This window comes from Macrosteles quadrilineatus, unplaced genomic scaffold (genome assembly GCF_028750875.1).
Source record: "Macrosteles quadrilineatus isolate MER2022 unplaced genomic scaffold, UCM_ALF_1.0 Scaffold_7__1_contigs__length_78375512, whole genome shotgun sequence".
In the NCBI taxonomy this organism is placed as follows: Eukaryota; Metazoa; Arthropoda; class Insecta; order Hemiptera; family Cicadellidae; genus Macrosteles; species Macrosteles quadrilineatus.
Window position 1 is genome coordinate 18,786,833 of NW_026542600.1, and position 13,969 is coordinate 18,800,801.

Here is a 13,969-nt window from a genome sequence, read left to right on the forward strand (position 1 = left end):
TGTCTATGGGTGAACATTCCTTAGAACGAGTTACATGCCGAGGAATTCCACAAGGAAGCATTCTAAGCCCTTTGTTATTTGCCATATACTGTACCTATCTGAAATCAATAGATGTTTAACAGAAGGAGTTTCCTCCCTGCAGTATGCTGATGATGTATCGATATACTCATCAGGCAAAAAAATAAGCCAAAGAGTTGAGAAAATGCAAACTGCTCTGACAAACGTCGGAAATAAGCTAAATGAATTGCACCTCGGAATAAGTGCTGAAAAATGCAAAACCATGGTCATATAAAGAAAGAGAAGGATAGACAGAGAATTTAACTTGGAATTGGAAGGACAGTTACTCCCAACTGAAGAAAAAATCTAACTCCTTGGAGTTACTATAGACAATAAATTGAAGTACCAAGAACACATTACAAATATTGCCAACCGATGTATTAGAGATCTAGATATAATAAGTTACAACCTGCGGAAGAAAAGGAGCAGACCCTCAATTTGCACTGAGCCTATATAAGAGCCTAATAAGACCTAAATTGGACTACTGTTCGATCCTTTTCGGGCATCTGCTAGAAAACAAATTACATAGCCTAGACAGTATTCAAAACCAAGCAATTAGAATGGCATGAGGGACCTTTAAATCATCGCCCATTATTGCCTTTGGAAAATGAAGCTGCAATCGAGCCTATGAAACTAAAACATAAAACCCTTACTGAAAGATTAATTTATAAGACAGCAACATGCTTATACCTAGACATGCTAACAAAAATCAATTCCTTTCGGAAGAACAGAAAGATGCCCATATATATAGAAACTTTAACAACGATCAAGAATTTCAATCCGGGCTTTTTGGAAGCTACAACAGAAAGATTCAAATCAATCGAATGGGAAACTTATCCCCTGATAACCGAATTTAATGCAAACATTAATGACTCTATTGAAATACCACCCTAACAAAAAAAGGAACCAACCCAATAATGCTCCAACAGTTGATTAATCAAAAAATTACTATAACCTATAAAAAAGCAACCCAAATCTTTACAGATGGATCCAAAACAGTTTATGGAACAGGTGCAGCATATGGATACTTCAGCCAAACCTAAAAGAAAAATATAGACTTCCAGAAAACACATTGATATACACAGCTGAACAATATGCATTGTACAAAGCCACAGAGAAAATCAGAGACATCTCAAACGAGTCAATTGTAATATGCAGTGATTCACAGTCAGCCATCAAATCTCTTCTAAGCATTCACAACGGAAGAATAGAAGATAACATTAGCCTAGGAATATTAGGGAACTGCTTAGTCACTAATAAGAAGGTTAATTTCCAATGGGTTCCTAGTAATGTTGGCCTTAAAAACAATGAAATAGCGGACAAACTAGCTAAAGAAGCTGTTAAAATGGGATAGAAAATAATGATATAAATCTACCTCTGTCAATACATCAATACAGGAATACAAAAATGAAACATTACATTCATCGACCAAATCTAGATGGTATAGGAGTATACAAGAAAATAGTCTTGCACACTCATGGCTCAATGGCATTAAGATGACAAGAGCTGATATTATTAACATTATAAGACTTAGAATTGGACATACAACCTTAAATGAAACACTTCATCGATTGAAATTATATTTCTCCCCTCTATGCATGAAATGCACATCAAGATCTGTCGAGACAATATAACATGTAATATTAGAGTGTCCTTATTATGAATATGCTAGAAACAGAGGTTTTAAAAAAATCAATGGAATTGACAGCGACAGCAATGAAGAAAAAATTAGGACAATTCTATCAAAGCTAGACTGCAATGTTTACAAAGAATTATCAAGTTTCCTGGTCACTATCAAAAGGAACATATGAGGGAAAGGAAAATGAAATTTATAGGAGACTATTCAACAACATACACTGAGACACAAAACATATCCCCTGTGGCCGAAGGTTCTTCTTTCTGTGGTCTCACCTCCTTTTCGGGTTAGGTTAGGCCTGACAATCGCCTGGCCGAGAAGATTTTGCACCCTAACCCTTAATCCTGTTAAAACCATCCTTTATATTTATATCCCTCTTTAAATGGAACACTAACTAACTTAAACATACCTAAAAAAGAAACAGTAAAACTACTCTTAACATAAATGTGTCACTACCAACCAATATGTTCTCAGATTAAAAAGGTGGAAAAATAACCAGCCTAGACAACCACAGACAAAATTAATAACAAGATAAGTAAATAATTCATTACCCAAGTAGACTCATGGCTGCTATGCCAAGTCTTGCCTGTTAGGCAAAAGAAAGAAAAAAAACAAAACAAAAAACAAAGACATAACCTCTCTTAGGGGTTATGATTAGTGATTGTTAGTCCTCTAGTCGGTGGGAATGTATGAAGATTTGTACAGGTTTTTTTTAAGCTAGCTTAGAGTAGTATGGCGTAAAATATCGTACGCCACTCATCCAAAATGTGTTTACCGGACTCGTATGGTAATCCCTCACTCGATTTTCTCTCGCACAGGAACAACCACACTCGTCCGGTAATCACCTATTTTCAGGACTAGTAACGTAATATACTATTACAAACAATGTTTTGTATTCTCTAGAACGTATTAGAGAGAGTAAAATTAAAAGGACACACTCCTATTTAGCTATAAAAAAGGCCAATAAAGTTCTATAATCGAAGTATGTTTGGTTTATTTGTTTATTAATTATTTGCAATTCACAAAGTGAGAATATGTCCCCTGATAAACGTCGTCTTTTGCTTTATCACTTTTGACCAGCATTGCTCATTTGTGCAAGGGTTGGTTGGATGTCAAAATGTACTTCTCACTCTCTTCTTATTGATTTACAATCAACTTTGTCCATTTCCTCACTGAGTCTATTAAATTGTTTTCCTTCTTCCACAAATATGCGTTAAATGTGATGACATCACTAAGTAAATTATTTGAACTGCAGATGAATTATGAATATAGTGTTGTAACAATAATACGTCTACTAATCCACTACCAAAGAAAGAAATCCTTTTCTATGACAGTGTTCTACCCCTCAATGTATAGGAGAAGAGTTACACACTATAGACTGTTAGTGTTAATTCTGTTGTGAACTCATTCACTGATGCTACATCCATCAAAGATCTCTCTTAGGACAATGCTCAAAAGGAACAATGTCTCCCTTTTCTACAAATCTTAGTATATCTCTAACATGTCTCACTCCCAAAATTTACTGTTTCTACGATTAATTAAATCAGTCAATTTCCATAAACTTTCTCATTCCGTTCAATTATTTCCCTTTCAGCCCTGCCCTGATGTATTGTATGACATACCTTGGAGTAAACCTAAAGCAGAGCCAGGGCGAGGCACAGATTCGACGCCCATGGACACTTTGCGCAGGTTGGTTTCGGAAGCACTTGGCCTTTGTAGCATAAGACTAGACAGACCCACGGGATAGCCACTGTCTGACGTGTATTGCCGCAGAGGTGAATAAGTCCTGTGATAAAAACAAGAAAGTTCACATACTAATAGATAATTCAATTCCATTTTGGAGGCTATGTAACATTATAGTTAACCTTTGATACACTTGACTTATACTTTTGATCAAATGACTCGCAAAGACATGTTAAATATGATATTGTGTTGTGAATAAGGAGTTGAGAGATATAGGCTATTGGTCCAAGAACATAAAATATAGAATAGAATGAGAACCTATCACAAAAAAATATCAAAATAATACTTAAATTAGTGTTACATGTGTTTTTACAGTAGCTACCATGTTTCAGATAGTATAACATTTTATAGGGGTGTGCGATGCATCGAAAATGCTTCAAATTCAGATTCGATTCGATTTGATGCATCTAATCGCGATTTGATTCAGTGGTGGTCAAAAAACGATTCGATTCATGAGGGAGTCAGTATCCATACGAAAAACGCCTGCAGAAAGTCGAGGCAATACCCGCAATACAGGAGCGCGTTGATGTTGCGTTTCCTTTGCGAAGGCGTTCTTATTTAATTAATTCTTTGCATGTAAATATTGCTTTAATTGTTTTATAATTTTTTGTTTTGACATTGCAAATGATGAGAGGTTTTGTTTTTCGTCCTGATGTAAGCAGTGTAAGACATGACATTGATGTTTTAGACTGATAAATTTGGTATTTTTGTAGGTCTGATTCTATCCTCTCAGTTTATCATTGCAAACCAATTGCAAGTTTCAGTATAAATCTTACAAATGTTTTTATTTGTTTACACCAAAACATATCTTTATTTGTAAAATCAATATTGTAAAATAGGTATTATGCTTAACAATATGATTCAGAAAGTAAAAATTATTAATCGGCAAGTAAAGCAGCTCACTGACATTTCCAGTAATACAGGTTCTTCTAATATATGATTGAATTAAAAATAAATATATTTTCACCTAAAATTCAAATATTAGGTATGAATAGGCCTAATTATACTTCAACAAAAATTTGCATTACACGAATGTGGTACATTTGAATTATTGTTAATCCACTCCATTGACAAGTATGAATAGAAAACTGCCATATTGCCTCGAATCGAGTTGCATCGAATCAAATCGAAAATCTTCTGAATCGAATCGTTGCTTCGAATAGAAATTGTTTGCTGCTTCACACACCCCTAAACTTTTATAATTTAAAAATAATACTCTATGAGATACAATAGTTCAGTCAACATCAGAAAGGATGGTATTTAAGTTTTTATAATAAATTAAATTGACTAATTACACAGAAGCACAATTTGATACAGCGACAATTTACATTTTACCCATACAATGTTTTACAAAAAAATCATATTACTTTCTTCATGGCTATTTAATTATTTTTTTACTAGAAAAAAATGCTTACCTGAAACGTTCAGCTTGTTGTGCTGCCTTTGCATTTTTGTTACGGTCTCTCTTTTTGGTGGTAGGAAGGGGAGCGGCCTCTTGGTCAGTGGGGAGGTTTGGAAGTTTTCTCCTCATTCTCAAAGACTTCTGGGAGTCTGTCTCACTAAGGGTGTCTGAAGAATCTCCACCTTGGTCCCTTGGGCCTCTAGGAGTTCCAACAGGCGTGCTCTGGGGGGTGACTAAAGGTGTTCCTGAAACTCCAAGTGCTGTTACTGAAACCTAATGACTGGCATTCCTATATGTAGAAACGGGCTGAATAGTTGTCTTCACTTTGTTCACCTCGCTACAGCGGCGACAGATATTGTGTATGTATTTAAAGTTTGATGAACGAAAGGTTTAAGTGAGTGTAGAACGAAGTGGATGACAACTAAGAAGGAGCCGAGTGGAGAGGAAGGGGGTTCAGCTTTCAATATCAGATTTCCTGGAGCAAAAAAACATTGCATTTTTAACCCTATGTTGTTTTTGTGACATGTTGTCTACTGTTATATGTTGCATTATTGACTATTACTAAAATAAGATTTTTGTCTACATTTTATTATTTACATACACTTAAATAGATCATGAGCAACATGAGGTATAAAGCACATACAGAGTAATGAAAGTCTCCAAAAGAAAACGTTTGTAAGTTTAAAAAATCTCTCTTAGCTTAAATTTGAAGTAAAACCTCTGACAAGTATATGATGTAGGTATAAGCTACAGTAGTAGGTTAGTACACATATTTGACAGTATTGGAGAGAAGATAAGGAACTGGACACCGACCTCCTGGTATGGAAGAATGGACCAGTCCAGCAGCCATGATACTGCTGGACATGATGGGTTGACTGCTAGCAGTAGACAGCCTGTTCTGGGTGTTGGTGGCTGATAGCAGTCCTCCACTGATCAACTGGTTCCCCAGCAGCACCCCTTGAGTCAGGTATCCTCCAGAACCTACTTGCTGCATACCCAAACTTGACCCTAGCGACGCTCCTCCGAGAACGTTAACATTGAGGTCCTTCTTCTAGAACAAATACTTGTATCATCCAATGCCCAAGTGGTTCAAAATACAGTTTAGTAGCACAAGTTAAAAATGTGTTTAAATTATTTCTCTGGTCAGTAACAGACTTAAAACAACTTGCTAGGTTAATTATACTAATCACTAAATTAGAATAATTTTCTCAAGAAAACTGTAAAAAAATATTTAGGCAAACAGTTTAGAGTACATTTATTCAAGGTTACAATGAATCTACTAAGTACAGACATTTTTTTACAAAGATCATTTTGGTTAAATGTAAATTTATATCTTGTCTTTTGAATTGTTTATCAACCTCCAAATTCAAATGTATGTTCATTTTAGTAAAAAAAAACATTAGTTTTAAAAACAAGAAGAAACTTACAGAACAGTCCATTACAAATTAAATTCCTAAATTAATTGAATAAATATTTGCTGATTAACACAGCTTTAACTCATCAACCACCAATATTCAAACTTAACTGTGTCTGTACCTGTTTTTGTAGTTGCCCTTGTGTAAGAGTAGATTCCAAGGCAAGATTAGAAGAGTTGGGCAGGGATCTTCTGATCTTCTTGAGGTGTTGTGCATGATGTTGTAATTGCATATGTTGCTGGTACATTTGCTGTTGCTGTGGAGTTAGATTTTGTGCAAACATCGGATGATACTCATGTTGCATCTTTTGAAGTCCAAATTGAGCTTGTTGAAGGGAGCCATCTTGTTGGTCTAGCTGATGCTTTTGTCTTTGCTGTTGTAAGATCAACTGATGTTGCTGCTGCACAAGCATGTTCAGATGTTGTTGCTGTTGCTGTTGATGCTGCTGAAGTACTTGCTGGTTTTTATGTTGCTGTTGAAGCTGTTGTTCGGCCTGCAACAGCTGTTGTTGCTGTTGGAATTGCTGTTGTTGCTGTTGTTGTTGGGCCTGCAGTTGTTGTTGTTGGAGTTGTTGTTCTTGCAGAGGAAGATGCTGTTGTGTTCTTAGATATTGTTGTTGCTGAAGAGTTTTATTGTCATATTGTGTTTGCTGCTGATTTGATTGAAAGTCTATTTGGTTTGCATGTGGCAGCTGTGTTGCATTTTGTTGTTGTGATGTTGTTCTGTTAAAGAACGGATCACCTGCTCTTAATGGCTGCTGCTGTTGCTGAGTTTGCCTATCTTTATTGAAATGATAATCTTGTGCATATTGCTGGGAAGACTGTTGACCATGTTCTGAGTCTAATCTCTCTTCTGTTGGTGATGGTCTGGAAGGTGAATTTCCTCCTAGTCCTGTGAAACAGAAATTTGTAAGATAACAACAAAGATTCATAAACTTTGTTTTTTTTAATCAAACCCTTACAATATTATGATTTCTCTCACTGAAGAATAATATTTAGCAAACAATTATGACAAAATCAAATTAGTAACCAAATGTCACCATTTTCGCAAGCTGTCTACTGAGGGATTTGTAAAATGTAAACCCTTACAGTACCATTGTTCTGGCAAATTGCCAACTGCACTTTACAAATTGTTTTCAGTGGTTAATCGTTGAAGCAACAGAACCTGAAAAGCATGACAATGAGTTTGAAAAATTTCAAATTGGATTTTTTTTGTAAGATGTTGGCGACTTCTTTTAACATTATGGAATTTTCACACCCACATGGGATTCAAGGGCCTTTGTCATAGTAATTTATTCTCTGAATAGATAAGCCTACAATTTGTTAAAATCATATATATCCAGTGCTCGATATGCGTCGGAACGGAGTTCCAGTACCTACCTCTCTTTTGGAATGATAAAAATATTGGTATAAATAGGTACTAATCACATTAACAAAAGTTACAGTTCCGGCACCTCATTTTTTACAAATCGAGCAATCTACATCTGTTGTCAAATTGAATAATAAGATTTCATAAATAAGATACACAATGCCATATAAAACATGTAGATACAATCAGCCAGACATAAATTCTATTAAACTATATGGTTCTTTTTGTACAAGGTATGTTTTCAAACATTGTTTAAACTTTTTATTGTCATGGCATTCTTTTACACTGGTTGGAAAACAGTTAAACATCTTTACACCCACTGAAAAGTTATCTTTCAGACAGGGATAGGGAGATTTGTGAAGAAAAAGATATGATCCATGCCTGGTGGGATACCTATGTCTATCTCAAACAGGAAGAAGAGACCCAATTTTATGCTTGATGAAAAGGAATACTTTAAAAACAAAAAGAGAAGAAAGCGTGAGAATATTAAGATTTCAAAAACTCCCCTTCAAGAGTGCATGGGTGGGAGACCAGATAAAATACAAAAATCTCGTTTCTGTTCCATAAATGCTTTGTTTGCATATGTGGAACCTCCTAAAACCTCTGTCAGAATGAAAGAATCCGTTGTAAACATTGATCAGGTACCTATTTTTGATCAAGGAAAGAAAAAAATGTTCTCAAGTCAAAACTCACTTTGCTCAAACGACCACAAATATATGAAATATGTGGTTATTAGCTGAGAATCCTTCACAACGCCTAAAAACTTGACTTCCGAAAGTTCTTTATTGAAGATAGCCTAATCGTAGTTTTGAATGCAGAAGTTTTTTTTTCATATTAGAAATTGGAAATAGTTAGTTTTACTCTGATTCAAAAGAAGATTATTATTAAAAAGCCAGTCATCAAAATTTGTAATTGAAGAAGACACATATTCCTGAACAACCTCAGACGAGCCCTTAAAAAGCATAATGGTTGGTATCATCCGCATACAACACTAAGGAGTTGGGACAAACATAATCACCGACGTTGTATGGAAAGTATCGAGCAAAGTATGTTATTGGGTATGTTGCTTGCCTAGTGGTTAGGGTCTTGAACTTTGGTGCGGGATGGATGGGTTCAATTCCCAACACATCCACAAAACATACACGTTTGGACCACTTCCCTAAAAGAGTTTGTGAACTCTCTTTGATAACTCTGGAAAATGTCTCTAGCGTAGACAACAATAAAAAATAAAAAGCAAAGGATGAGCCAAGACGGTTGAAGAATGAGTTCCATAAGCAAATTTTAAGTTGCCTTGGTTTCATAGTCTGTCTCGCTATCAACTGAGCTACCGAGTTACAATTTTCCTTACAATAGGATACAAACTCTCTTTCTTCTCAGGAAATATGTTCAGTAGAAGGTGATTATGTGGCTCTTAGACTAGTAGTCCTACAAATTAGATACAGTAGAGTCCCACAAACTCGGTACTCGATAACCCGGCAGTCTGGATAACTCGGCCATCACCTGGCTCAAATAATTAGTGATTTTTTTAATGCGAGTTAAACAAGGACTCAAGTCAGCGCAAGTAAAATCATTCACAACTCGTACCAAGGATTGTTGTACTATATCTGATGACTTAATACTGACTTGTAATATAAATATAAATAAAGAAAGGTGGTTAAACGCTTTAAAATTGCATTGTTCTTATTTTTAACCCTAGTTCCCCGATAACCCATCATTTCACAAACTCGGCACCCTTCCAGTCCACATTACGCCGAGTTTACGGAACTCTACTGTAATTATAAAATCTTCATTCATGCTAAAATCTAATAGGCACAGTTCTCTATAAATAGTTTTTTTTTATTGCTATCCTTATTAGAGCACCAAAATTAATAATGACATATAAAATACTAACATATGAGCAGGCTGCACTGCCAATGTACAATTATCAAACCAGAAATATCAATAATATACTTACCAAGTGCTCTGCTGAAGTCAGCTAACATCCCACTAATGGTACCGGCAGCAGGTTTGTTTTGTCCAGCGTTGCCCTGCTGCTGTTGTTGTTGTTGCTGCTGCTGCTGCTGTTGTGTTTGTTGTTGGTTCTTTTGAAAATTTAAGGGGTTTATCTTGCTTCCAAGTTCATCGAAATAATCTCCCTAAAACACCAAAAAGAACATAGTGACAGTTAAGTTTTTATTGATCTTAACTTTTGAATAAAAAACAGATATATCTTAGAAAATTTATAGAAAATTTAGTTTGTCATTCAAATAATTTTAAGTATTTGAATATTTTTATTTTTAACTATTTTCTATAGCAATTGATACACTTGAAGGCTACAGTTAAGAAAACACATAAACAAAATGTTTCTATATTTAAACCTGTTTGGTAGTGAATTTTATCAGCATGTTTATTATTACAGAAAGAATGTGTGTTGATGAGCAGTAACATGAGTTTTCTATTGTATTTCGAAGTGTTTGTTTAGAATATTAAAATTTACTTGATAATAATGAATTTTAAAAAATGGTTTCAAACTGTAATATGTTACAAATAGTGATTTAAAGTTAAATTGTCAATCATTAAATAGCAAACAGCTATTAGTGAGGTATTTGACCCAGAGTCTATAAATTAATGTTTTTGTTTTTCACAAGAAGATTAATTCCCTTTCCAATAATTATACCTCTTCACTCAAAAGAAGAATTTTCCAACTGAAATTGCCATAATCCTTACTTTTTCAAACTTCTTACATTCATTATTTGTTTAAAACTACTGATAGTTCAAGAAAGACAAAATTACACTTGATAAACAATACAGTACATGCAGCTGGCGTACATTTTTAAACTTTTAATAATCTTAGACCACTAAATAAAATATAATTTTGTATTAATTTGTGCCCACATTTTTAGAGCTCCGCGTTATTACTTGGCCCTAATTGAAGACTTCTTAATGCATATTGAAACTAGCGGTAACAATTAATTTTATATTTAAATTATTAATCAGTGAAGAAACGAATTAAATAATTGAGAATAGTTTTGATTACAAGGGATAAGAAGTGAATAATAAACTAATGATAAAAATGAACTAGCAATTTGGACTGGGGACTATGAAGACAATATTTGAGTATATAATTTTGGATGGATCAGGATGAAAAACCTAGATCCTTTAGAAAAGAGAAAAAAAATTATATACAAGTAGATAATAAAAAGAATACAATACAATAAACAGGACATTAGCAAGCCTGATGAATGTAACAACACAACACAACAATCTTAACATAATGATTTCTAATGTGCATTTAAGGAATGAAGTTAGACAAAAGTTGACTAGCCACACAAATACTTTTAAAATTAGAGTTGTGTAATACATCAATAACCATGCTAGTGCCAAGATTTTCATGGCTATTCAACAAATCGCCTTTCATGAAACATGCATGTCACACCCCTAATTTTCCACATAATCTTACACATTTCAACCAATTTGTTAATTTAATTTCATTGTGTTTTAGCAAATATCTCCAGAGGTAGTAATTACAAGGTAATTACCATAGTCTTTAATGTTAAATATGGGGTTGACAACTCTGCACTTTTTGCTTAAGAGTCTCCAAAAGTCCAAACCACTGTTTCTTCAGATTGTGATATTTAAATGTATCTGCTTGTACAACAACTCTTGTAAAAAATCGAATGAATCTCTAGATTTTAATGAAGTGGATCAAACGTTTAAACAAGATATATTTGAATTAATTTGCTAAATGTCCTGATGCAGACATGGTAAGTGGGATTTTAGGGAGGATTTTGCCTTCTATAGCATATAATATAAAATATGAAAAGTTTTTCTACTAATATTGGATGCGAAGATTCTTCTCAACCTCCACCATGTTACCCTAATTGCTATAGGTTACTTGTTTATTAAGATATCTTAGTAAAATTTTGAAAATTTCTTTAACTAACTGTAAGTTTTTAAAATTTACACAACAATATTTTGTGTTAATCTTAGTAGGAAACCAGTATATATTCATTCTTATTCATAAAAAAGAAAAAAAATATGTTGGGTGTCTTATTTATATTTGGGATCTATGAGTAAATTGAATTTTATGATGAACCTTTTTGAATAAACACATCTATAATCAACATATTTGCTTAGTCTACAGGTTGGATGTGACATATATGTTTCTATACTTTTGGATTATACTTAATAATCCTTCAGATAAACCAAACAAATAGCAAGCTCAGCCAATATCAACATTTAAGTCAAATTAAGCGCTTAAGTTTCTTTTAAATCAAAACGTGTCTCAAAATATTTATTTTGTTAATTCTACAAGCTCCTACGTTGAATTTTAAGATCACAAAACCATTTTTATATACCTTTACGTGACACTAAATCTTTTAGTAAATGTGAAAATGCAAGTATGTTTACCAGAGAGTATTAAGGACTTAGGGTAAAATAAGATGACCTCTGTGTATTGGAGTGACTGTTAAAAGTAAGAAGTGGACATTTTCAGTTTATTTGGGAAATTTTGACACTTTTCAATAGGATTGTGTTTTATTAGTAGTTTATTAGCCCACTTGGAGCTAAGCCTACATCTAAAGGTTAATCAAACACTGGAAATCTTCCAGAAAGTCTGTCACTGAAAAGGTTTTGTACTTGTCTACCGCAGTACGTTTTTAATAACCATTAATTTTTAAGATAGGTCTAGCGAAAATAAGATAGGTTAAGCAGTTATATGCACCTCACAAATAAAACCGGTCTTGTGATTCCTTAATGTAAATTAACCTTAAATTAGATTGGTAAATCTTTCATAAATAAAAGACACTAATTAAATTATTGCACAGAAGAAGAATTTAGGACAAGATGATGTAGTTTGCCTCTGACATGACTGAATGAATGAATAAAGCAGGTTTGTTTAACGACAAAAAGTAGTTTGTAACTTTTGCACAATAGTAACTAGTACCAAAAAAGAACATAACACAGAATGTAGCAGCATATTAATAAGACATTTAAAGGGTTTGGAACACTTCCATAAAAAGCTTTTTTCTTCTCTTTGTTTAAAATAACACTGCCTTTAACACAGAGACAAAAAACTGTAAGGGTTGTTAGGACCGCAAGTAGAGAGAAAAAGTTGCACTATGTTCCAGAATAGAAGAAGAAGTTGATTACCATTTAGATGCATGGTGTATTACAAAGATGTTGGATAATGTTATTCACATCTCTTCTCTTTACATGATAATGCTGCTTTTAGTGTAGTATATTCACACAAAAAGCTTATAAAATCATACATATGAGCATTGCATTTCATTGTAAGCTCGTAAATTGGTAAAGACCATATATGAATTAAGTCCATGCAAGAATATATTTCAATCCCATTTCCTACTAACAGTGTAGTTTACCATATTACATTACACTTCATGGGGGTATTTTATTGTAAGCTTATTAATTGGTATAGACAAACCATTGATTAAGTGGGCACAAAAATATCTTTCAATCCCACTTCCTACAAAAGATATTTGTAGTTGACGATATTACATTTCCTACACTTCATGGGGGCAGCTACTAGCCTAAATCTCTTTCAAATACACCAGAAAGTTGTTGTGATAGGTAAATTATTACTGGTGTAGATTCCACCACACTTAACGGCAACATTAATGAGGTGTATCAATGAGGTACATTTGCACTCATACAGGAAATGTGTAAAAGTCCAGGGCTGTAGCTAGGGGAGGATTTTGACATGGGGAATAAGTGTCTATAGCTATCGCTGTGGTACAGAGTGTCAAACTAAGGTCAGGTTCATATGAGTGACACATCTAGCTGTCAAACTGTGACTAGAGTTTGCTGCGGCCTAGCAAAATACCAGTTCACACTAGCGGAAACTCCACCGACTAGATTGCAGGCATAAACAAATTAGTAGCCTATCAATAACAGATTTTTTTGAAAAAACAATGTTTTTTACATCGCTAGAAAGTGACCGATGTTATGGAAAATTATCAATGATTATTTTTCAACAAAATTTGCATTGGAATAATGACACTCAGTTGATAAAAATTCAATTAAACAATGACAAAAGTTTTACTCCTCTTATTATATATCTCATTCAACTGATTTTGTTGTTGTTGTTACTTCTCTTCTAATACAATTTGTTCTATGCAATTTAGAATGTTTGCTAATTTCCTTTTAATAAACAACGCTGTTTTAAAATTAACATCATCTAATGGAAATCAAAAGATTTTTTTATTGAAACCAAAAGATCATTTTTTATTATTTAAACCAAGACGATTTCAGTTACTAAGACCCAGTGTTTTGCAGAAATCTCGTATCTTTGATGCAGCTGGCGTCTGTTCTGCAAATTCATATATTTTCCGGGAACCTATAATTTAATCT

At 33.8% G+C, this 13,969-nt stretch overlaps 2 protein-coding genes across 2 annotated transcripts in view; both read right to left on the minus strand.

Moving 5' to 3' along the window:
* LOC128998848 (uncharacterized) overlaps window positions 1–10,350 on the minus strand; it is a 42,800-nt gene extending 32,450 nt beyond the window's left edge. The window contains exons 1-6 of the mRNA XM_054425204.1: window positions 10,345–10,350; window positions 9,576–9,756; window positions 6,375–7,144; window positions 5,652–5,889; window positions 4,852–5,083; window positions 3,316–3,479 (exon numbers count right to left, since the gene is read on the minus strand). Coding sequence (XP_054281179.1) covers window positions 3,316–3,479; window positions 4,852–5,083; window positions 5,652–5,889; window positions 6,375–7,144; window positions 9,576–9,756; window positions 10,345–10,350 — 1,591 coding nt within the window. The remainder of the gene's footprint in view (window positions 1–3,315; window positions 3,480–4,851; window positions 5,084–5,651; window positions 5,890–6,374; window positions 7,145–9,575; window positions 9,757–10,344) is intronic.
* A 2,916-nt stretch (window positions 10,351–13,266) lies between these two features.
* The window catches only part of LOC128998849 (uncharacterized), a 1,618-nt gene continuing 915 nt past the window's right edge, over window positions 13,267–13,969 (minus strand). Inside the window, exon 3 of the mRNA XM_054425205.1 lies at window positions 13,267–13,346. Coding sequence (XP_054281180.1) covers window positions 13,267–13,346 — 80 coding nt within the window. The remainder of the gene's footprint in view (window positions 13,347–13,969) is intronic.